The sequence below is a fragment of the Colossoma macropomum genome, unplaced genomic scaffold, assembly GCF_904425465.1.
Source record: "Colossoma macropomum unplaced genomic scaffold, Colossoma_macropomum, whole genome shotgun sequence".
NCBI classification, from domain to species: Eukaryota; Metazoa; Chordata; class Actinopteri; order Characiformes; family Serrasalmidae; genus Colossoma; species Colossoma macropomum.
Genome location: NW_023494803.1, coordinates 6,425,268 through 6,450,467, shown reverse-complemented (window position 1 = coordinate 6,450,467; position 25,200 = coordinate 6,425,268). Strand labels below are relative to the sequence as shown.

General features: G+C 39.8%; 4 protein-coding genes across 5 annotated transcripts in view; 3 read left to right on the top strand and 1 right to left on the bottom strand.

Annotated features, from left to right (window-relative positions):
- lck (LCK proto-oncogene, Src family tyrosine kinase) overlaps positions 1 to 2,021 on the top strand; it is a 55,446-nt gene extending 53,425 nt beyond the window's left edge. The window contains exons 12-13 of the mRNA XM_036593715.1: positions 15 to 146; positions 1,012 to 2,021. Coding sequence (XP_036449608.1) covers positions 15 to 146; positions 1,012 to 1,217 — 338 coding nt within the window. The 3' untranslated portion in view covers positions 1,218 to 2,021. The remainder of the gene's footprint in view (positions 1 to 14; positions 147 to 1,011) is intronic.
- A 524-nt stretch (positions 2,022 to 2,545) lies between these two features.
- Positions 2,546 to 15,480, bottom strand: tmem54a (transmembrane protein 54a). Its single transcript, XM_036593904.1, has 6 exons — positions 15,316 to 15,480; positions 11,277 to 11,473; positions 9,669 to 9,728; positions 8,177 to 8,377; positions 6,973 to 7,113; positions 2,546 to 6,289 (listed from the first exon to the last, which is right to left on the bottom strand). Exons 1-6 carry the CDS (start codon positions 15,317 to 15,319, stop codon positions 6,146 to 6,148), a joined length of 747 nt encoding a protein of 248 aa, XP_036449797.1. The 5' UTR covers positions 15,320 to 15,480; the 3' UTR covers positions 2,546 to 6,145.
- Positions 15,481 to 18,158: 2,678 nt separating this feature from the next.
- Positions 18,159 to 22,146, top strand: zpcx (zona pellucida protein C). Its single transcript, XM_036593601.1, has 7 exons — positions 18,159 to 18,470; positions 18,579 to 18,747; positions 18,825 to 18,921; positions 19,822 to 19,907; positions 20,469 to 20,557; positions 20,794 to 21,817; positions 22,055 to 22,146. Exons 1-7 carry the CDS (start codon positions 18,191 to 18,193, stop codon positions 22,074 to 22,076), a joined length of 1,767 nt encoding a protein of 588 aa, XP_036449494.1. The 5' UTR covers positions 18,159 to 18,190; the 3' UTR covers positions 22,077 to 22,146.
- A 1,998-nt stretch (positions 22,147 to 24,144) lies between these two features.
- The window catches only part of pabpc4 (poly(A) binding protein, cytoplasmic 4 (inducible form)), a 30,706-nt gene continuing 29,650 nt past the window's right edge, over positions 24,145 to 25,200 (top strand). For both annotated transcript variants that reach the window (XM_036592842.1, XM_036592841.1), the window contains exon 1: positions 24,145 to 24,919. In XM_036592842.1, coding sequence (XP_036448735.1) covers positions 24,724 to 24,919 — 196 coding nt within the window. In that variant the 5' untranslated portion in view covers positions 24,145 to 24,723. The remainder of the gene's footprint in view (positions 24,920 to 25,200) is intronic.

Sequence of the window (25,200 nt, the reverse complement as noted above, 5' to 3'; positions counted from 1 at the left end):
TTGTTACCCCAAAGGTGCCAAGTTTCCCATCAAATGGACGGCTCCTGAGGCCATAAACTACGGCACCTTCTCCATCAAATCAGACGTGTGGTCATTCGGAATCCTGCTGACTGAGATTGTGACTTACGGGAGAATCCCTTACCCAGGTACACACCATCAGTGCTGTTCATCAACTCAAATATGAATCCGTTGTTTCTGCTGTCAGTAAAGTGGAATAAGCCAATAAACCAATCAGCTGTTGAAGAATCTTAAACACTGGACTGTGCTGTGGCTCTCCAGTGTCCAAAAGTCTGTGAAAACATCCAGGAGGGGTCGCATTACTTTTTTTTTTTACCACATTGTATTTTTTCAAACAAGATCACGTCTTTATTCTCGAATATAAGTAAAACAAGACTAGACAAGCCTAGTTTTGGTGGACTGCTCTTCGCTGCATGGCATACGTGCCACACTGCAGGATACACCTTTACATTAGGGCTGCTCAGTTATGGCAAAAATCATAATCACAATTATTTTGGTCCATCTATGAAGGCAAATTCGTAATTGGAAAATGGCTAAATAATAGTGCCAAAATAGCCCAAACTCAAACATATAGTAGACCCAAGACTTTTTCAGTGAATGTGTTTTAAGCTTCCTTTCATTATTTGAATGTTAGCCCTACAGTATGTAGGTGGCACTGTCGCTTCATTTACTTTTGTGTATACTGGCACCTTCTGTTTGTCTCGTTTGCTCAACAATTTTGACAAGAGGTGCCAGTCAGGGACAGATCGGTCAGCAAGATAGGCTGGCCTATCATTTAATTTCCAAATGTGTCCACCTCAATCCATACCCCCTGAGCCAGTCAGGTGTTGGTCATTAAATGCATGTATAACAACACATTAGCCATTATATACTAAACATAGTCAGTATAAAGTTACACAGGGTAATTATAAAGTCTACATACAAACATCTTGAAGTACTTGCAGTGAAAGATGACCATTTTGTGCGACTATTCCTTTTCTTGGCCTCTCTAAGGAATGAGCAATCCAGAAGTGATCCAGAATTTAGAGAACGGATACCGAATGCCCCGCCCAGACAACTGCCCAGAGGACCTCTACGCCATCATGACCAAGTGCTGGACTGAAAACCCAGAGAACCGGCCCACCTTCGAGTACCTGCGCAGCGTGCTGGAGGACTTCTCCACTGCCACAGAGCGGCAGTACCAGGAGCAGCCCTGCTGAGGCCCCTCCACGGCCTTCCACTTCTAGGAACTCTTAGGACACCAGAGGATGCTGAAAGAAACAATGCTATCAATTTTTCCCTTCCTGAAATTCACTTCAATGGGACCATGTGTGCAGTGTATAAACTGGAGAGTGACGGAATGTTCTATAGAACTTGGCAGTGACAGTACGTCTGTGGGTGGGCGATATGGCGAAATGTTGTGATAAATCATGCCACAGTATGCTTTCATTAACAAGTCTCTTCCAACTTGTTAAACCTTAGAAAAACGAAATATCGAGATACTCAGGTATCGCAATATTCCATTTTGCCATATCGTCCCACCCACTAAGTATGTCAAAATTCACAATTACTTTTTAAGATATAAAATAGTTGCTATAATTCTGCACAACCATTATTAGATCCAACTTTTCAAGTAGCTTATACATGCTGAATGAACGCTTTTGTAAATGACATTCAAAGATGCATGTTTGCATTTGAAGTCTGGTTCATGTTTGCCGTGACTGTGCTATGAAACTTCCATCATGGATTTCTTGAGAAGCTTCTTCATAACTGTGTAGCTAAACTGTATGTTATAAAAAGCCTGGAAATCTGTAACGATGTGTGTATGGAACTTTGGGTATTTCCCTTTTCTTTAAAGCATTTTCTAGTCGTTTCTTCCGCAGTATGATTTTTCTAAGCTGTATTAAATTGCCTGACGTGTTAAAGTTTAAACTACAAATTTTCTGTTTGGTTTAGTTCTGTGTGTTTGTGCTGTTTCCATCTTGACCATTGCCAACTGGACCAATCTAAAGACTTGCCTCATTTTCTTAGCTCTCCAGTGACTGTTTAGCAACTGTTGCTAGCTACTATTCCATGTTGCATTATGGGAGCAGTATATCATGAACATAGCTCTTTCTGAATACTTGAATATTTGGAAAAATAAGAAAATGCGATGTGAATCATTTTGAAAAACAAGTCAATAAATGACTAAATACACCATAGTGATCATTAAAGCCAAGACCTCGGATTTAGATGTGGTAAATAAGGCACATCTCATGGGACGTCATAATCGGCTAATAATACAGCTATTAATAATACAGCTGTTGACAGCTAAATGACAGTTTTCATTATACTATTTTATATTAATTTAGCTGTCAACAGTTTCATTTTTATATTTTCTCAGAAGTCACAATCAAGCTTTTACTTTAAAATATAACTTCACTATGCAGTTCAAATCAGGATGAATGTGCGGTTTCAGCTTTTTATGTTCAGATCAGGAGCTTCATCGCTCACTGTATTTGTGCACGTTCCAAAAAACACATGACAAAGCTGGCGATCTATTAAATCATGTAGTCTTTATTAGATAATACAGCAAAATACAGGAAAACAAAATGTTTAACAATCTTCATGTTAACAAAATATTTATGATAATAAAAAATTATTAATAACTTTCTTTGGTCTACACATCAAACCTGTCAGAAGCAGGGTGCCTTACAATGTACTTTTTTGAATAAAACTGATTTGAACAGACAAACAACAAGAAGTAGTAACATAATGTAAGTGTAAAACAAATGTCCAATAAAAATTAAAATTAGTAAGAGATCACAGACAAATTAGGCAGAAAATAATCTCTTCATACCAAGAGAACATCAAGTTAAAACTACTGTAACTTTTTCTCCAATCTGTCTTTCCCCAAATATAGTGAAATATCTGTATCACTAAGATTCCCGTTCCACAGTGCTGATGCTCAGTGTCGTGCGCCAGTGAGTATGTTTACACATACAAATCAATCTGATAACTGGAAAATCACTAGGTTTACAAGAACATAAGAATGCTAATAATGGGAAAACTCACAGCCTGCATTAAAGGCGCAGTATGGAATTTTAATCCAATACACTTTGTCAAATTCGGCCAATGTCTCCTCGCGCTCCACTGGCTCTCTGTTCTGCGTGAGCACTGGAAAAAAATCTGGTGTTCATATACAGCCCTGGCTCTGTAAATGGAAAATAATCCGAGTGTCTCGGTCCGAGCCACACACCACAATTCCAGCCAGGGGGGAAGGGGAGGGTCTACGTGCTGAACTCTATGCATCGTGAAAAAGAGAAGATGGCCGAGAAACAGCCAAAGAGGAGAAGATCTGAAGTACAAAGATTGAGAAAGGAGTTTCTTGGATCAGGCAAGGGTGTTTCAGCAGTGGAAAGACCTCAGACAGTGGATGCATTTTCCAGTTCCACCTTAAATTCCATGTAACTGCTGCACCAATTAAGGTTGAACAGGAAAAAAAAAAAATCGAAAAAGAAGTTGAGGCACCTGAATATAGCCTAAGTGCTGCACCATTTAAGGTGGAATGGGAAAATTAGAACAAGAAACTAAGGCACCAGAATGTAAATGGTGCAAGACATAAGGTAGAATGGGAAAATTAGAAGAAGAAGCTGAGGCACCAGAACGTAAATAGTGCAGGAGTTAAGGTGGAATGGGAAAGTTCGAACAAGAAGCTGACTTCAGCTTCACTGAGAGTTTAAAGGCATGAAAAGGGACGAGGAGGCTGCTCTGTTTCTGCTTGACAGGTGGGTAACATTAACTCATTTTTGCTGTTTCACAGAACCAACAGGTCATTGCTGTTTTATCCTGTTTGTGATAGTAGTTTGTGATTAGCCTCGCAGCAGCAATTGTAGTGACAGTTTGCTAACCCACAACCAAGCTAACATTAGTTACATTACTTGCTGTGTGGTTGTTTGCTCTAACGTTATATCATGGTATTTGTCCATACGTTTGCCACAAAGGTCTAAAATAAACACGTTTGCCAGCCAAGTGTGTGCGTGTGAAATGGAGCTTCTGAAGAAGCACTGAAGGGAGGGGTGTATTTGTTTTGCTGTTGAGCTCAATATCAATAATCATTTTCCAGAATCGTACACTGTGCCTTTAATCACTAAATAATACGATTCCAGCATGCACCTTTTGAAACATGAAAAAATGTAAATTATCTGCCACTGCTGAATATGCTGAATAACTCAATTACTGGGTGAAAATAAAGGTGTCCTTATTGGATTTCATAAGGGTTTTAACCTGATCATGCTGTTTTCATGACCACTTTTGAATAACTGCTGAAATAGGATATGACTGTAATATTGTTGTGCATGTAAACATACCCAGTAACACTGTTACTGAATACCACTTTTATTAGTAAAAGCTGAAGCTTTTGGCTTCTGTATCCTTTTCAGTTTACACTCATTCATTGAATTTATTAGAGACTTCTACCCTGTAGCTCCAATACACAGGTGTACAATATAGATCTACTAGTTATAATGCAGGTGGTGGTCTATTCTCAGCACAGCAGTGACACTAACATGGCAGTGTGTGAGATGCTGGTACAAATGTATCAGACACAGCAGTGTCGCTGAGATGTCACTGCTAGGAGGAGAGTGATGTAGCAATAGTAATAGCTAACATTTAAAAAAAACAACAAAATAATACTATATAAAAAAAATTAATCAGTTGTCCAATCACTTGTCCATTTTAACAACTTTAAAGTAATGCTTTTGAACAACATTCGTAACCTTTTAAGACATGAAAATTTCCATAATGAGCTGTTCTCCTGCTGTGCGGTGCTAATGGAGCAAGATATCAACCTTTGTTTGTGTAATTCTATAGTTTCATTTCTTTCCACAGAACATTACATTCAGTCTTACATGTTTTGTTGTTTGAAAATATGTTAGCACATCCTTTACAGGGACTTTTTATTTTTCTACAAATTTTGGTACATAACTATTTGTGAGCTAAACATATTGGAAACAAATAAAATGTGCCATAACTTTTGCACAGGCCACTTTTTTTGGTAGGAGTTTGTTTTTTTGTAGAGCATGTGAACTTATTTTCAATTCAATCAACAAAATGTATCAACCAGGGGTTTTTCAAATTTTTGCACAAGACTATATAATATACATACCATTTTTTTCGGAGTAAATTTAAAACTCTCCTCTCCAATTTGCTGTTTTATTTTCCACGCATCCATTTTTCACAAGCTTGGGTGTCATGGAATACAGTGCTAAATTCTGTCAACAACATGAGCGGAAGACTCCATGCCAGATTTAAACCATTTTAAGGTAATAAATGTAGAGAGGAAAAATAAAATAAAGCGAAAAACTACAGCAGGGGGGGAAGCTGGGTAGTGGAATTGGGCTGTGAGAACCTTAACGTGAACGGTGAACCCGACCAGACCCCACAGTGAACAGCTGCGACCCATCAGGTTCAGAAACACATTTCCAGCTCCACCAAGAGCTGCTATGTAGTCAGAAACTGACCATTATTGAAGGGCTGGAAGACAAACTGTGCATCAGCAGATGAGCTACAGCCTCTAACTGTACACCAGCAAGGTGGAGCTACAAGCTAGAAGTTGCTAATCAAGAGGATGGTGAGCATGAATATACAAGTGGTCTGAGCCATTCTTATGATCAAGGATAATTTACTAATTATATATAATCTATTTATATATCGGGGACAACAGACATTAAATCAACCCATGTTGGCTGACTAGTCTAACACTGACTGGCTGCTAAGTGACTTACTCTTGGGAAAGTTTTCATGTTTTCAAATACACTATGGTATTTTTTAAAGTTTTTCTGAATTATCCTAGGCATAGTTACAGCTGCTAAGCTATGAAGGACATCTTGGAGAACCAATGTGCTACAGTGCCACCCTGAGGCAGACCAGTGCTGCATCACTAGTTATTTAAAAATATTAAAGACAGAAGCTCACTGTTTCAAGAGTGAAGCAGGTTAAACAATGACTTTTCCCTGAATTTGTATTTGAATGTCTATTTTTCCCTAACGGACAACATAACATCATAAGTTTATTTTCAGGGACCCCTAGAATTTTGATTTTGAACATTCAGGGGGTCCAGGGTGTTAATTAGGGACCTCCCCAGAATCCCCTGTATTTTGCACCTTGCTCACAGCCAATCACTGGTCTCCTCAGGGGATGTTGCTGCATGTAGAAGATCATGTTGCTCCGATGGCTCCCCCTCTTCTGGTCCATCGATGTGCGACACTGTTATGGGCGACGTTGGTACAGGCTCTGGTGTACGAAAGCGCACCTAAGATTATCAAATTCATGTTACAAAGGGCAAAGAACAGATTTAAAAACAAACACCACACATTTACAGCCACTGTAATAACAGCTTAAGGCTTCCAGAACATACAAGAGATCCTCATGTTGGTGAAAAATATGAACACAATTAAAAAATAGGATATACTGGGCCACATAGTATTTTCCCTGTTTAAATTGCAAGATTTACTCCATTATGGGGTCATTATTTTGGGAACTTTGTTAACCAAAGTAGTTCTATGTGTGGGCCCTATTACTGGGAGATCGCAAGCTCGGTACCCACTGATGCTACAGCCATCAGTGGTCCATAAGCCCATAAAAGCACAATTAGCCTTGCTCTCTGTGTGGGTAAGATGGCCCTTCCTTTCCTAATCACTAGGTAGCCAATGAGAGTGGCTGTCCACTGATGTATCAGAATTAGCAGTTTGTGTTCTCCTCCAGGCGTGTTGCTGTCCAATGATGCTGCATTCTGTTGGTGTTTTGTACTTTGTGCATAGTTTATTAGCTCCAGTGTTAATGAATTTCAGGGACTTGAACTTAAACTGTGCTTTCTAGTTCTTATGATTTTCTTATCAACAGCATTTTGGTGGCAAAAATTGTTCTGTGTATACAATTTTATTATTATGCAGAGACGCAAAGACATAACGACTAAAGACGGAAGTGATGTTTTACCCTGGAAGCGTTAACAGCTCTCTTTCTCCAGGGGCATCGCAGCCTCAGGAAGGCTGTGCAGGCCACAAAACAACGTCCAGAAAACACCACCTCCACCAAAGACATCACGATCAACAGCACCCACAGGATCAAAGTAGTCCCCTACAGGAAGAGATGAGAGGCAGCCCAGTCAGAGTGTATGATTTAAAAAAACAGAAAATAGTTAATGCATAAACACAAGCACCATGCTAACGAGCAGAAGCAGATTTTGTCTATTATCTTATTATTTTTATTAACTTTCTTTGTTTGACCTTTTGCACCATGTGTAGCAGTGCAGGCTGAAGCCCAGCTGCAGCATACTGTTTATGATAAGGCAGAATCAACAAGCAGCAAACTAACAAAAGCAACAGCAAAGTTCCCCTCAAGAGTCTCCACTGTAACAAGAATCTATGAGCTGTGCTGTGTGAACAAGAATTACACACACATACACACACACACACACACACACACACACACATATATATATATATATATATATATATGGAAATTGTGATTTTCATATTTGGGTTCATGTGAACCTAATGTGTCATATTTAAGTTTATAATAACATTATTTTAATGTCAAAAACAATGTTAATTGATTACTGTAAGTAATATATACATCCCTCACACAGCTATAACAAAACACACTGCTTTTTATATAAAGGAAGAAAAAAAATACTTTTTTTAAAGTCAAATTTGAGCAGATAGTGTAGGTAATGGTGATTAACCACATTATTTCGGCTAGTTAATCACAATTATTTATTTTATTTATTATAGCCAAGAAGCAATATAATCACAATATGCTACTTGGTACCTAACGTTCAGCCCTAGAGAGTATTAATGGAATACATTTACACAGAGTTATGCTGTATGTTGAAGTACTGCTTAATTGAATTCAAGTGCTAGAGTGATAATTAGTTCCAACTTCTTTTAAATGTTGTAAATGTGACTTTTTCCCCCCAAAGTGATGCTCAGTTCTAGCTATTAGTGATTAATGAGCCATACTGAAATTATGCTTGATAGTCTATTGATAGTCCAAGCTACACGTATGTAGGTCATATTCTCTCGTTACATTAAAACAAAGCATACCAGGAAAACCTCAAAACATAGGTGGCAATTTTTCATGAAAACAAAGACTGAACACATTGACAGTGTCACTGCAGGGAGAGCAGGCCTTCACTCACGTAGATGCGTGTGGGGTCAAACGGGCACTCGTTGGTGACGCGGTAGGTATTGTAGGCGCTGATGTTGCCTGGCAGGTTGCACTGTGTCAGCAGACTCATCCCACTGTTACTGATGGCTGTTACCATGGAGACAGTGACACTCACAGCAGAGGCGGAGCCAAAGAAGAATGCCAGGATGCTCATCACCAGTAACGACCACTTCTGAAGGGGGGGGGGACAACAAATGATGTGAGGAGATACATGAACAGCGTAACAGCACAGTCATCAACAATGACAACAACTTTATTACGTGGCATTTGGAGACTGACTCATGTCCCATCTTATCATTAAAGCAGCATCTTTAAACTGGAGAATCTAACTCTAAAAACTACTTCAGTATCTCTGTAGTATGTGAATAAGCATGTTTACCACAGATGTAGTGACGATTAAATTTTTAATTTTGGCCAGAGTGCCCATTTAAATCCAGTGTTTTGTGAAACATACCAATACTAGTACCAGTAAAAAAAGTGGATGCACTTGATTGTATGTTTTAAGATATTTTGATCTTAAGGTTTTAGCTTAAATGCTTAAAATAGAAATTTACAACAATTTTTAATGCACCCCCTTATTTATTTATTAATTTATTTACGAATGAACTTTAGGGAATTTTAGTGTTTGAAACTCAACTTTTATATTATGCTAATTATTACATATGCCAAGGTAAAAGCTAATTAGTGGGATGTCTGTCCTCGTTAATGTGTTTTTCTCTCTTTTCTGAAATACAATCAGTTCATATAGCATGTAAACACTGATAACAGTCATATATGAAAGCTAAACTGCAAAAATATCCTGTTTTAAATTCTTTGTTTTTGGTGTGTCACAAAAAGCAACACATTTACATCTCTGCCTATTCAGTCTACACCAGTTTAGCCCCTCTCATTCACACTGAACTATAAAGAGTGTTTCAGGCTGGCTGCTTTTTGAATGAGGTACAATACAGGGCAGCCAATCAGAACAGAGGTCACTATTCTTAAAGGCACAGTCTGTTTATTTCTAAGGGATAAAGAGAGGCTGGACGATAGTTAAGCAAAAAATGAATTATTTTTGTTAAAAAAAAATAATAATAATAAACAAATGCTGTAAGTGGACCTTGTGGAAAAAAATCTCCAAGAAAAATGTAGGATATTGATCCTAGAATAAATGGCTCTCCCAGTCAGAGGTCATGAGTATGAATAGCTTTCTCATGTCAAGTCAATGCAAGCCCAGGCACAATGCTGAATAATGCTGTGCACACACAAACATATCTACCAATGTGGCAAAATGAAAGACAGGAGAGACTTGTGATTAGAACAAACTGTACTCCTTTCTACAAAGAGAGAAAGAGACAGAGAGACAGAGATAGAGAGGGAGAGAGACTGAGAAAGTGACTATAAGTGACTATGAAGGGAACCCTTTTAAGTGACAGTACAAATGGTTTATGTGTACACTATGTGCCTCTGTGTGTTCCACTCACCAAGGGCTGGTTTTTCATGTTTTTAGAAAGTACAATGGCTGATATTCCACCAATAATTGCCTGCAGGTCCAAGCATGATGACCAAGAGCGAGGGAGATCACATGAGGAAATAAAACAAAGATTTGATGATTAGGAATATAATTTGATACATGAACAAACCTGTATGATATAGCATACGTTTACTACGGAAGGGTCCCCAGCCCTGAGAATTTCACACACTCTTCTAATCTGACTCATATAAACCAGCTAGTCAAGCTCCTTAGGATCCTTACTAGGTGAGTAAGATTAGGGTTGGTGCTAAACTCTGCAGATGGAGTAGTTGGGCTGATCTCTCTTAGAACAAACTCTGAACTCTTACTGACTATGGATTTTCATGGTCAACAAAAAAGCCTTATTTTAGTCGCTAAATAGTGCATTATTAAAAATACATTTTGGGTTACTAAATATCTATTTGTTAGTTACTTCAGATAATCAAATGTACAAATTAGTCAGAATGCACTTCCCTAGTCAAAGATTTTGCATTGGAGTCAAAAATTTTGCATTTAGGCATATGTAAATGCCTAAACACCCCCCATCAACTGACAATTTGTTGATTTTCTAGGTGATAAAAACATAAAACATTGACTACAAGGGACAAATTTACACCATTTCTATTTGCTGAGTTTTAAGCTGTACTATGTACGATTTTAAGATGCAGGCAACATGCAGAAGAACATTTTTTAATATTGGTTGTGCTCTGGATCCCTTACCTGAGAGGATGAATTTCTGTGAGTGAGTTGAAAGAGAATCCAAAGAGATTTCAGTCAAATTTTGAATTTTTCACCTCTTCTGACGATGTGAGTGAATTATCTACTATTGTCATCATATCTTTATGAGTATAATGTTGATTTGGATTTAAGACCTAAATATGAAGCCTTTTGAGCCTGTCTGTGTGAGGCTAATATTTAAAGATGTACCACATGGCCTGAAAAACTCCAGCAGAACCTAACCAAACACCTCTGATATTTCGATTATTAATTTCAGGCTTTATAGGGTGACTCGCAGCAATTTTGCTCTCTCCTGTGCCGAAAATGCCACTCTTATGAATTTTAACACTTACATAGTGCTGATTTAATATACTGCTAACTACATTACCTTTATAGCTCCAATGCAAAATCTTTGACTAGGGAAGTGCATTCTGACTAATTTCTACATTTGATTATCTGAAGACACTAACAAATAGATATTTAGTAACCCAAAATTTCTTTTCAATGTATTTTAAATGTTCAATTCTGAGGTCAATGCTCAATTCAATTTTTGATATTTTACGCTTTAATATGTCTTGACTCTACTAAAGCTTCGGTGACATAAACTTCCGTTACTTGTTATCTACATTTGCCTTGAAGCTCCAGTGCAAAATGAAAGATGTAAACTTCAGACACCAAACATGTCTTGGCTGATTGACTACATTTGGGGTAAGGGGGGAACTGTGTAAATCTGATTTTTCACTGAATTTTCCCTGTAAATGGAGCTTAGCTGAAAGCACACAGTTCTACGGGTACAATCGCCGGAGTGTGACTGGCCATAATGACATTTGTTACTATAGAGAGAGAGGATATTGGTCCATACCGTCAGTCCTGCCACTAGAGCGATGATGTTGGAGATGGCGTACTCTATAGTGGCAAACTGCGAGCTCACTTTCACATCTCTTAGCACAGCCCCTTGCATGAGTGCCCCCAGCAAGAAGTTCAAATGTCCTGCCAGCACCAGGCCCAAGCCCATCTTCATAAGGATCTTCTCATCCTTGAGACTTCTACAACACAGCCCTAAAGACAAAAAGGAAAATCATCTTACTGAGGCTGTCAGACCACTCTGAGTCGAGCACAGGGACCATTTAAGGTTTGAAAGCACCTGGGGTTCTTATTAAACACACACTAATGCAGGAGAAACAGATGCACTGATAAGTAATGACAAAGTCATCATTTATCATCAAATTTCATCCAGTGCAACACTGAGTAACAGCCCATCCTGCTAAAGTTCAGTAGTAGTTCCACAGACACAAACAGGACATGAAGCATTACAGCAGCAGATAAAGCTCAGACCTCCGAGCATTAAAACAAACTAAGAGCAACCATGAACTCTGATGTGAAAGAAAGTTTTGCCTATACATTTTCACAAAAACAACACTATTTAAACAAGGCAGCTTTTCTACTGTGTGAAAATTTAATGATGAATGAACTATGAGAAACTTACATTAGCTCTTCAAATTAAATTACATTAAAAGCTAAGAAAGTAGCTTTCTTGGAGATTAATGTTTTTTGGACAACTGATATTTCACATACCTTTTGTTTTAATTCTTGAAAATATCAATTTTTTTTTATCTTTTTTTTTTTTTAAACATAACTATTTTATTTACTATTCAAAACAACCAGCAAACTTACGTGTCTTCTGAGATTTTATATGTAATGTTAATAAAAAGTGAAACAGTGGTAAATAAACTATTTGTGTACTATTTTGCCTGTATGCACCTCTCTATCACGAAAGAATTTTAAAATTATGTAAAACTACTGTAAAACTATGTCTCAGGCATCAGGCAATGTATTGATCACCATGTAAAAAACCTTCTGTGAGGGAGGTTTCTGGTGCACTAAACGCTTTGGACGTCTGGTTCCTATCACCACCACTGTGGCCAATTCTGATTCAATAAGTTTCTCCAGAAAAGAATAATTTCACAAATGCATCAAACAACTATGAATAAATGAAAACTTTGTAAAGAACATTTAATAGACAAAACCCGACAATACGAGTATTCCTCTGAGAATCGGATCATTAAGCTCAACACCCTGAGGTGCTGCAGCAGGTAAAGGCAAGAGCACAATCAAGCACATAATTGCAGTGTCAACAAGGTAAAGATTATCCATGTGAACCCAAACAGCGGCTAAAATCTCTCACAGCGGGGACAGGAAAGAAAAGGGAAGAAAAACTAATATGGAAATCAGTGACTAGTCATTTCGGCTTTGCATGAAATATGTTGCTGTGCCACAAACAAATGAGTTTAATGTTTTACAACTGGTGTATGATATGATAAATGGAGCATACAATACAGTCTTCAATACAGTTTGTCCAAATCTACATATTTACTCCTTAAGGAGGTAACAAGTGTCAATGCAACCAAACCCAGATGTTATGTGCACAAAAATGAACACGTTTCTTAATTGATTTATGAAATATAACCAGAATTATGTCAGGGGCTAAATGTCCTACCTAGCATATTTGCAAAATTTAATAATATAGCCATGCAACAGGGAAATAGGCAACACAGAGGAGCCCTTAAAAACATAATACAAACTTCAGATTGGTCCAAAACAAACAGTCCAGATTTTTGTGTGTGGAGTTTGAATGTCTACATAATCTGAATCTTTTTTTTGCAAATGTTTGCCAAACCACATAGAAGAAACAACAACTCTGATTGTTGTAATCAAAGACGTTCAAGGGGGATTCCACCAATTTTTCAAAACTTTATGCATAATTTATTCATTGAGATGCAAAGAAAGAGTGGATTAATGTAAAATGATTAATTGCAGAGAAACAACTCTTTACAGTGGTGGTGACAGGAACAATGGGCCTCATTCACAAACCGTTCTTAAGAAGGAATTTCTTCTTATAACACACTTATGCAGTTTTCACAAAGGTTCTGACATTCACCAGTCTTTTCTTATTTGGGATTTGTTCTTAGGTAAGAACAGAATCTACACACTTAAGAGCACGAAGGTGCAAACAGTTCTGTGCTTTAACAACACATCGTGAATCTGACGTAGAGTTGTTCCTAGGATCTTTCTCAAGAACAAATTTAAGAAAAAAATTAGGAAGACATTGGTGAATGAAGCCCAATGTCTACAATACAAATATATGCATTTCATTTACTATTCAAAACGTACACGTGTCTTCTGAGTTTTTATATGCAATGCTGATGCTAGAACATTGTAAAATCTGGAACAAGTCTTCTTTGTGGATTATTTTCCCTTACAGCACCCTGCATGTACCTTTCTCCCATAAACGGATTTTAGAAAGCATATATTAAGCCAAAACCTTCTCAAAAAGATTATTAAAACACTTTCAGAAATCTGTATTCATCACCATTTCATGTGAGGGAGCCTTGAGAGGTATTAAACTCTTCAGACGTCTGGTTCCGATCACCACCACTGTAAACAGTTCCGACTCTGAACAGAGCATTTCACATCAAACCACTCCGAATGACTTTTGTTTACATTTTAACCTTTTTATTTTGCAGACTTTTTTAAAAAAATTGGTAGGATTCCCCTTTAAGGGAATAGCCTTACAGTGCTGACTGGGTGAGTTGGATGAGAACAGTGACTCTGTGTTATGAGGACGAGAAAAGCTGACAATCAGGTTCCAAGAGCCGTGACATCAAAACAGAGCAAGGAATGCTGGGATAGAGCGGTTGGAAAATGGAGCCATGAAGGGAAAAAACACCCAAGGACAAACGGAAACGGCGAACAAATAAAGGCCAGATTATCCTAATCATATGTATTTATCCATAAATGCCGCCTCAAACTGGGAACTCTTTTTGTGGAGTTTAATTAAATGCCCCAAAGACTGATAATCATATTTGTTTTAAGGGCATATGTTTTTGTTGTCCCATTCACGAAACGGGGACAAATGTGACAGACAAAAGCAGAGAAATAAAAAAAAACTACCCACAGGCAACACAAAGAGTCCTTTTTGGCTAATTTGGCTTGAAACACTCTCACTGAGTTTTTGACATTCGAGATAACTAAAATAAGCAATCCAATCTGTTAGACTGCTCTTCAAAAGCAACCAGCCAAAGCAGACTAAACTTTTTCCATTCAAAACCAACACCTGATAAATAAATAGTAGGATGAAGTGTCTGAGGTGCCCTCAAGTGATTTAAGGTCATTCAATATCTTTCCAAATCTGCCCATACAGAAATCTGACATATGGCAATATAAGGATTTCAAATACATGACATATATTAACACATTTACAGTGTCTTCTGTAAAGGCGTTGGTTCCATTTAGATCCATGACTTCTTTATGGAACCATTTCACGCTTAAATGGTTCTCTGCATGGTGAAATAGTTCTTCAGATTGATGGAGAATGTGTTGTATATGATTCTGTACAGTACCAAAAAGGGTTCAGCTATTTTTGCCAAGCTTATACCAATAGAAGAACCCTATCTGGTGGTACACAGAACCATTTTCAAAAAGGTTACATAAACATAGACCCATATAAAACACATTCTCAATCAATATGAAGAACCATTTCACCATGAAATGGTTCAATATAGAGCTCGTGGTTCTAAGCAGAGCCCTTTTTAAGAGTGTGGCTAACTACTATCACCATCTCACTGAAGTAACTGTGCTTTTACCTGAGGCTGGTTTGGGCTACTCTCCCCACCTCTGAACACCAACAAGGCTACTCCTCGTCTCAGTCGATATTTAGGTAGATTAGAGCCAGCCACTGTACTGAACAATCGTCTCATATTTTCTATATTTTCTCGACCGAGTTTAAGACTCAAGTCGCGCTTATTAAGCATTAGCCTACCACGCCTAAGCTGCCTGTTAGCACCGTTTCCACCTCCTGTATTTTTAACATGAAAAACTCGTTTCAGTACAAGTGAACTCACCCATTTTCACCACCTCCAAACGTTTACTCGAGTCACTTCTCAAGTCATTTTTAATCCTGGGAAGTCGGTCTAGGCTGTATTCGCGCTGTTGTGCCGCATAAAGCTCTACATTCCTCTTCCTTTCCGCCTACCTGAGTCTAGGGAGGATTGGAGGGCGCATCAGGTTGCAGCCACGCCTCCCGCCACTCATACCTGCACGCGCTTCCAGCCAGTTGTATGCATTACTATGGCCCAGTCCCATTTCTTCTTTTTACCCCTACCCCTTGTTTTCGAGTGTCACCCTAACCCCTTTGAACTGAGTTACAAGGGGTAGTGGTTGAAATCACGCCCTACGAAATGGGACCCTCAAATAAAAAAAAATAAATAAAACATTGCTTCATTAACAGCTACTTGCGCTGCTCTGCAGGCGACCCAGCCCGTCTCTAGTGACAGCAGAGGAGGGTAAAGTTCAGCTCCTCACCGCTGGGCTGTAGTTACATTTAGGGAAGCATGTGCTTTCAAAGGGGTGCAATTATTTACTATCACCCACCACTAATTCTTTGGTGATATGAAGCTGAAGTCAGATATTCGCCAGCTTCTTGTTCGAATTTTCCTGTTCCACCTTAAATGGTGCAGCAGTTACATTCTGGTGCTTCAGGCGTCAACAATGCTAGACTATTTAAGGTGGAATGGGAAGTTAGCTAGATAGCTACCGAAACAGCGGAACATGATGCTTGTCATGAAGAAAACTCCAATAATACATTGAAACGACATTAAACTAAGATAATACGATAGTTATTGTAATTTTTTAACGGAGAAAATTCTCACATTTGTGAGTTTCTTTGGTCGCTCGCGCAGCCATCTTGTTTTCTTGTCATCTTTTTTTCTGATAACACTCTGTTTGGAGTGTGCCTCTGAAAAATCTCCGTTTGGAGGGCCATGTAACCCTAACACTTCGCCCTACCCCTCCATCTCAACAAAAATCGGGACACCCTACCCCTAGACATGAACACGCAAAACAGAGGGCTAAGGGCTAAGTGGTAGGGGCGAGGGGTGAAATGGGACTGGGCCTAAATAGGACAGATGCTAACGTTATGACAGAACAACAGTTCTTAAACCTTTATTGCACTCAAGGGCAACAAATGCATTTTCCTCACTTTACCGTAACATTTAGCATATTTAAAAATAGCAATAGGGTTAACAATAAAGGGGGGAGTTTGAGTAGGTCAATAAAAAGCAAGTACTTGACCATACTATATCTTAGCGGGCGCATTTAGACCTCTTTTTAACATTCAGTATCAATTAATTTGTTATTAGACTTTTTAGAAAAAAAAAAATATTTGTTGCCTAGAAGCAACACTGTGCGACAGTGGAATGGATGTAGCCAGTCACACGCCAGGTCTCACCACTCCTACACACATTTTAAGGATAATTTTATTCAAGAAAAGCACCTTAGTTTTGTTAAACCTTTTTTTACCTCAGTAACGGTAGCTAACTTAGCTAGCTGTCTGGCTTACTAGCTAACTTGATTCATTCGATTACGTGTTTACGTTTCAGCTGTGCACTTATGGTCGGCTGCTAGGTAACAGGCACGACAGTTGATTGTCGACTTCAATCGAGTAGTTTGAGATTTCCTAACTTAAAAGTGGGAAAAAATACATACATAAGTTACATACATAATCTAAACCGCTTATCCTCCTGGGTCACAGTGGGGTGCTGGAGCCTATCCCAGCTGTCATTGGGCGGAAGGCAGGATACACCCTGGACAGGTCGCCAGTCCATCGCAGGGCAGGCAGACAGACAAACAGACAGACATACACATTCACACACACACACACACACAATTCAGCATGTCCAATAGGCCTGACTGCATGTTTTTGGACTGTGGGAGGAAACCAGAGTACCGGAGGAAACCCACGCAGACACGGGGAGAACAGGCAAACTCCACACAGAAATTACCCTGGTCGCATGGCCGGGAATCAAACCCATGCCCTTCTTGCTGTGAGGCGACAGCGCTACCCACTGCGCCACTGCGCCACCGTGCCGCCCTGGGAAAAAATACGAAAAACTAAATTATGTTTGGGAACTATTTAGCTTTACAACACCCTGCATATAACACTCAGCCATTCGTGGAACAAATTAAATGTATTAAAATTCATTTTAAGTCAAAATGGTATAATAAAACAATATGTCAGACGTCAGAGGGCATATAGATGCATTAAGCTCTTCAGACGTCTGGTTCCTATCGCCACCACTTCGAACAATTCTGTCTCTGTAAATTTCTTTAGAATGGAGTATTTCACACCAAACCACTCTGATTAACTTTGTTTACTTCTTAGCCAAGTCTGTAGAATTTTTTCCTTCAAGATAAGACAAGATGCTGTAAGATAAGATTTCTAAATTAAGACAAGATTTTCTTCTGTGATACAAAATTGTAAAACCAACTTATCTTGATCTGTCAGATCTTAAGACAAAAAGATAGGATGTTTCTGTAATGTGGCCCCTGGTTATCAGTTGATCCTCAAGAGTGTTAGGATTAAGGTTAGGCCCAGGATTAGAGTTAAGATGAAGGTGACTGCATCATTCTGGCCAGCTAATTAATTAGCCTTATGTGAAGTAATTCAGTGTGTTGAAGGAATGACAGAAATGACTGGGTTCTTCAGGCACGTGTAAACTAGGCCCGAACTCATATAAGCACAGAAATGCAGTGCAGGTGGGCTGAAGCCATTTTACTTCTACTAATTGAGTTAATGTGAACGGCTGCATGTCTGATCACATGATCATGCCTAGATGCTAATCATGTGACCACACTCTTATTTAAATAGGCAAAAAGCAAACTGTGCAGCACTTTGGTGGTACTTTTTGCTTTGAGTCAGATGAAGTTATCTTTCTAAAGATGGGAACGGCAGCATTTTGTGTGTCTTTCATATTAACTGCCTTAGCCTCGTCTGTCCACTCTGCATTGAATGATGTAGATGGACGCTCTGGCTTTTATTCGAATGCAGTTGTTCAGAATGTTTGGCCAGGCTTTACTATGCTCACTGGTGGCCATGGTGGGTTTTATGACAATAGCCAGTCTCCTAGCTTAAATGAGCTTGAATCTAGTTTTCCATTGCCTTTACCAGTCTGGGACTTCATGAACACAGGACCTAGCTTTGCTATCAAGGTCATGAACTGTAAGTATCTAAGCTAGCTTTTGTTAGCCTGAAACAAAACATGACTAATCTAAGTTAACTAGTATCTAGTACCTCATTCTGTATCTTTCTACCCTTAACTTTTGCTAGCATCTTGGAATGGTCTTGCTAAGGCTAATGTCTACCAAAGAGGAGAGCCAATTTACCTGAAAGTAACTTCAAGTGTACCTGGTCAAGAGCTTTATATTCATTCCTGCTATGTTGCCCCATCTCCAAACCCTGCTGATAAATCCAGATATGCCCTCATCTTGAACAAAGGGTGGGTAAAGCTCAATTATATGTACATTTTTATCTCTGATTGGCCTATTTAACTTGGTTGGTTTGTGTATCTGGCAGATGTGTGTCCTCCAAACAGTCTGTGTTAAAGTTCATCTCCAGACAGAGTGATGCAGTTAACTTAATTTTGGACACTTCCAATTTGAAGTTCTCAAAGGTGAGTTCTGTTGGGTTTTCTTAGTATTGTACAAATGGGGTGGTCAGCGAAGCTCTTGCCTTCAAAAGTTTTCCTAAAGCCTTAATCTGAGGTACCTGCCTCTAATGATCAAGTGCACCTGAAGACTTGTGTCCCAGTTATATACTGCACTAATATATTTGAAGAGCCAACAGCTGTTAGCTTTAACAACTATGTTTACATTACCTCAGTGTGAATTGGGTATAGGATCCTCCTTTTGGGTCAATTTATTGTTCAAATTGGTTCATGTTCCAGTGTGGCCTATAAAGCAAGATCACTTTAATACAAAACATCCATGCAGTGCTTTGTTGAACATACCAAACATACCTTACATTAGGATAGGTACATCATATCTTACAGCTGGGGTTCCTGGTCATGGGTTCTATACATTGTGCTGTTTCTCATCTAGCATACTTGCTTCATCTTATAAACGAAGCTCATGTACTGGGTTAGGTGTTGGAGTAGGATGGAAAAACCCATTAGCAAGGACTTCCCAGGACTGGGATTGGAAACCACTGGTTTAGTGTACAATTGGAAACCAGCATTTGACTGGTTTTCTTGTAATGTAGGAAACCAAACATCAGGAGGGTAACAAGAGATTTGCTGAGTTTTTGTGAGGTGACCACATGAGCGTATTTTTCAAAGCGGTTCAGATTTGTTACCATTCAGACTATTGGTAAGACCTGTGCACATGCAGTCCACATTTAAGTCTAACATCTGACATGGTGCTCAAATCTTTAGGTGATGCATGGTCATCTTTAGCAGGCTAAACATTCTCAACAGGGTGCTGTTAGCACTTGAATGCCTTTGGGGGTTTCATACGTGGAGCTCTATCAGGGAGTGTCCTCATTAATGATTACTTGTACCTTTTTTTTTTTTTAGGTTTATGTGCACTGTAGTGTGGTCCTCTCCAGTTTTGGGCTGACTTCAGACACCAAGTCTTGCAACTACATTAAGAGCAAATCCAGGTAAATGGTCACTTGAAATGAGTTTGTCCTCTGATGTTATAAAAAAAAAGGTGCCTTTACCTCACTTTCTTAAATATGGTACTGTGTTCCTAACCAACACATTCTGAGGGCTCCCAAGTGGTGCAACAATCTGTTGGCCCTATCTGGAGGTCGTGAATTTGATCCTTGGTGACGATGCAGCTGTCCATTGTTGGGAGTCCAAAAGGGAACAATTACCCTTGCTCTCTGGATGGGTAGGCTGGCCTCATCACTCGGTGTGAAGTTAGCCAGCATAGGGGTCTGTTGGCTGGTGTAACAGAACTGGCGGTTGGCACTTTACTCCTTGTGTTTAGCTGTTCAGTGATGTTATATTAGTGGCAGTTGAAAGATGCAGTGAGTGGCTCCACAGGTCTTGGAGGAAGCATACTAGCTATCACTCCTAGCGCTGGTAGTATTGTGATTGGGGGAGTCCTACCTAGTGGGTGGAATTGAATGACTGTTTTGGGGGTGGGGAAGAATCAAATGTTCTGTTGCTTTAGCTGCCTTAAGTCATGGCATGTAATCTGCACATTTGCCTTTCAGATGGATTGATCTGGGTGGCCAGACAGATGTATGTGACTGCTGTGCCACAAAATGCAGAGGAACTCCTTACTATGAGGGTCTGTTCAATGGTCAGTAGCAGTTAGTGGTCCACCTTTCTTCTAGAGATCTTCCTACAAAGTTTAGTTCCAACTGTAACTCTTAGCACCTGCCTCAACTAATTGTTTTAGGGGGCCTTTACATGCTGTATGACATGTTGGATTTGAGGCTAAACCTGAACAAAAGGTAGATCTCTAGAAGGGGGACTGGTGACCAAACCTGTGTATCCATGGTCACTTTAAATTAAAATGACTTCTTGCTTTTTCAGAGTTTAAAGCAATGGTAAGCACTGGTCCATTGACCATCAAGGAACAGGAACATGAGAAGCAGCTGTCTGTGTCAAACAGTACCTCAATCACTGCCCCCCAGATTGCAGCCTCAGCCACTTCTGCTAGAAAAGACTGGATCATGTCTGGAGCATCACCTTTTACTGGAAAAGGATGGATTGTATCTGGAGCTTCTGTGTCTGGCAGCTCTGTGCTCAAACACCCTCCCTTGAAGACCCAACCTCTAACTGGGGATTTGATCATAAGTCTAGAACTAGGTACTCCATCTTGGCTTCCAGGGCTTGTAGATGTTCAACCAAACCCAGTACTGGAGATGGGAATTGGTTATCCTAAGCAGAAGGGTAGAGCCAAAATTACTATGCTCAGTCAAAGCAGTGCTCCAGCTGAATCTTTCTGGGGGAAACCAGAAGCTGACTTTGAAGCAACGATGCAGAAAGAAGACCCATCAAAGATTTTTCCAGAGCTTGAATCTAGACATCAGGAACTTGCAAGTGTGGATAATGGTTATGTGGCTGATGCCCCAAGTTTGACAAATGGACACTTTGGAGACATACCTGAGCCAGTTTTGGGAGACTTCCATCAATCTAGTGAGGAACTGAGGGGTGATGTATTTACAAACTTCAGAGAGCCCCAGATGGAGAACATCCCTGAAATGGAGATCAATTCTCTACATGAAGTACCAAAAAGCAAGGTTTCTGAAGAGGTCCAAGACAAGGATGAAGTTCTGGTCCTCACACAGACGGAAATGTTCTTTAAGAAGGTTAAAGGAGATGTAGAAGGCAAGCCAGAATCTGTAAAGCGGTCCAAGCTGACCCTCACCCAGGCTTCAGATGGATCTAGTTTGCTCAGCTTTGAGGAACAGGAGAGGTCACCCACTGCAGGTGAAGAGGCAGTCAGGAAAGCCATGTTAGAGCTGAAACAGAACATGGTGGAAGAAAAGCTTGAAAGGTCAAAGAAACAAGATACAGAGAAGGAACTGGTGTCATCCCTGTTGGATATGTTGAGGTGAGGGAATTGTACTGCAAAGTACCCCTTCATATTTATTTCTTGTCCCAAATACTGTGGCATTTAGTTTATCCAACAACTTTCCAGGTATTCAGTGCTCTGCATAACCTTATTCACATGGTCATTTTGCTTATTTGAGGCCTGCTGTGTGAATGCTGGCCTACAAGAATACCACTGTGTTTTGTTCTCTCTCATGCCTAATTTCTGACATTGACCCTTCTTTCTCTTTAACTGCAGGGGATTGATTAAGATGCCATGACCTGTCCATGAACAAGAACTTCTCTACATCTTTAACCTAATGTGTGCAAATAAAGATGAAGTAAACTGAACATGAATTGATGTCTGAGCATGGTTTGTTTTGTATGATCACATTGAGGCAGTTTAAGGTTTTCCAATGGCTCCTTTTGGCTCATGGAGTGAATTCTGTGTCTTGGGGCTGGATATGTTTAGGGAGACAATCTGATCTTTTAGATATAGCCTCATCCTTGATCTTCACTAAGAAAAGCAAAGCTTAAATGTGGGTTTTCTGCTCAGTGGCTACCTGTGCTAGGCCTAGTGTTTCTTCTCAATCCCTCATCATTCCCATACCATCTTAAACATGGTGACAGGCTAGTAGTCATCTATAGATACTAGTTCATATAAGGTTGTAGTACATGACTAGATATAAATGTACAGGTTTTGTAGTGTGTTCAAATATTTATCAGTAAAACTTGTCTATATTTGACAGTACTATATCTAATGCTCAATGCATAATTTCCTATGTACAATGTTAGACTGCCCTTCATTGTCAATGGTCAACTTAGTGGGGGGGGGTGGCCAAGACATTTAACAAAAAATTACACAAGCTTCAACAAACTAAATGTATCAAATAACAGTACTGTGTCCACCTTTTGGCTTCATGGGCAGCCCTATCCACAGTGCCCAGGGAGCAGTTGGGGGTTAGGTGCCTTGCTCAAGGGCACTTCAGTCACATACTCTCAGCTCAGGGGATTGAACCAGTGACCTTCCAGTCACAAGGCTGGTTCTCTAAGTCTTAACTCGAGTTCAAAAATGCTCAAATATTAGTATTAAAATGTTTTATGCTGTTCTGTGTTGGGAAATGAATGCATTTCTATGTATAAAAGTGGTTAAGCATTTACAAACTATGATTTTGCTCAAGTGCTTTAATCCATTACAAGTACATTAATTCATTTATTTTGGGCTCGCTCGGGAGTGCCCTCTAACAGTAAACAAACCTGGAAGACATCCTACTCAACACACCTGGACCTGCTCCCTTTGTAGATATGAAGGGCTCATTCTAAGCTAATGGAAGCACAGTGATCAATAGTTATAGGTCATTATACACCAATGAAAACATGGTTTTGTATACTATATTTCATTTCTGCTAATAGATTCCCTTAAATCTTACACACCACACCTTCAGAATGGTTCTATATAGCACCAAAAAAGAGAGTTCTACTGTGGTTACAAATCATAGAACCCTTTTTGCTAAGAGTGCATATTGCCTTATACCCAGTTTTCATAGGGGCAAACTTTTCATTGGGTGAAAATCGGCAAGCGGTTTTTGCCTAAAATGACACCAGCGATTCAAGTTGCAACTACTAGTAAAAACTCAAATTTGAGAGCTCTGTAAAGCAGTTTCGACTAGTAAAAATAATTCCAGGTATCTGCTATGCAACTTTTACTAGTCATAATATAAAGTATACATATCTATAAAGCTACTTTGACTAGTCATATTGCCAGAATGAGATATCCATAATGTCATTTTGATTAGTCACGTCATCATTGATTTACATAGAATTTCATTCTGTCTTATCAAGGAGTGATGTCATAATGGAGATCTGTAATATTTTTTGTTAAAAAAAGATAAAAAGATATCTTTTGATACCTGTTCTTACAATTTGACTAGTAAAATAGTACGGAGCCCTGCTGGTGACATCCTGTATAAATAAAAATAGTACAAAATTAAATTACAGATATCTATAATTCTCATTCTTACTAGTCAGAATTGTATTTTGACTAGTTGGAATTGTGTTTTCTTTAATGACTATCGGTGGTGTCATTTTAGGATAAAACGGCTTGCCCTAGCACTAAATGCTGAACTAAATAAATGTGCAGTGCAGAGGAATTCTAGACCAGTGGTGTATTTTTCTGGGAACGTCCTGCTCGTATCTGCCCCCAGGGGGCGCAGTAGGAACCGCAGAGAAGCAGCTGTGAGTGTGCGCAGCTCCCTCTCCCTTTTACAGCACATGGATCAGACGTTTTCCTTTTTTTCCCCCTGTGCAGCGTATGTGTGTGCGCGAGACCCTGCTGGCTGCACTTATAAAGCTCCCATGCGTTTCCCACGCGCTCTCTTTCCCCGGCCACCCAACCGTGAGTGTGAAACTCACTCTTCTTTAGTATCTTAAAAAAAAAGAAAAAAAATTATAAAAACTACAAAATCCAGAAAACATCAATAAAAAAAATAAGCACCTCGCGGAAAAAAGGAAAACAACTTTTTTTTCAAAAACATTTTTTTCCAAACTTTTTTCCAAAGGAAAAAGAAAACAAACCAAAAGCAGGCCTCGGTGTTTGGCGACGAATTTTAATTTTTAATATTTTTAACTAAAAAACAAAAAAAGAAGCACCCAGTCCTCTTTAGCTGAAAGGCTGAATCTTTCTCCGCGTGCCGTTTTTCTTTTTCGCTCGTGCTCATTTATCGGGTTTCTCCGGAGGGAAACTTTTCCACCAGCGCCCCTCGCCGTGTACAGCTAAAGAGGGGAGCCGAGCTAAAGCTCCGCCGGCGCACTCTCTGTCTCTCTCTCTCTCTCTCTCTCTCTCTCGCTCACTCACTCATTCTCGCACAGCCGGGTCCTCTCGCTCCTCCGCCGCTCCGCTTTTCCACCGGACACCGAGGATTAGGAGCCATGAACGCGGCCACTGCGGGGAGCTACCCCATGGCCTCGCTGTATGTGGGCGACCTGCACCCGGACATCACGGAGGCCATGCTGTACGAGAAGTTCAGCCCGGCCGGCCCCGTGCTCTCCATCCGCGTGTGCAGGGACATGATCACGCGCCGCTCGCTCGGCTACGCCTACGTCAACTTCCAGCAGCCGGCGGACGGTATGTAAGCACGCGGGGACCGAGGCTGAAGTCGGCTTCCCATTCGCCAGCATCTTGTTCCAGTTTTCCCGTTCCACCTTAAATGAAGCAGAAGCAGCAGCAGCGGCATTGTTTCTGGAGTGTAGCTGCTGCACCATTTAAGGTGGACCTGGAAAATTGGAACAAGAAGCTGGCGAATTGCTCCGGGGAGCGTATGTATGGTTTGGTGGTTGGGAGCACATGTGTGTGGAGTGTCAGCTGGTTGTGGGTTGAGGAGGGGGGGTTGCTGCGGGCTGGTGTGT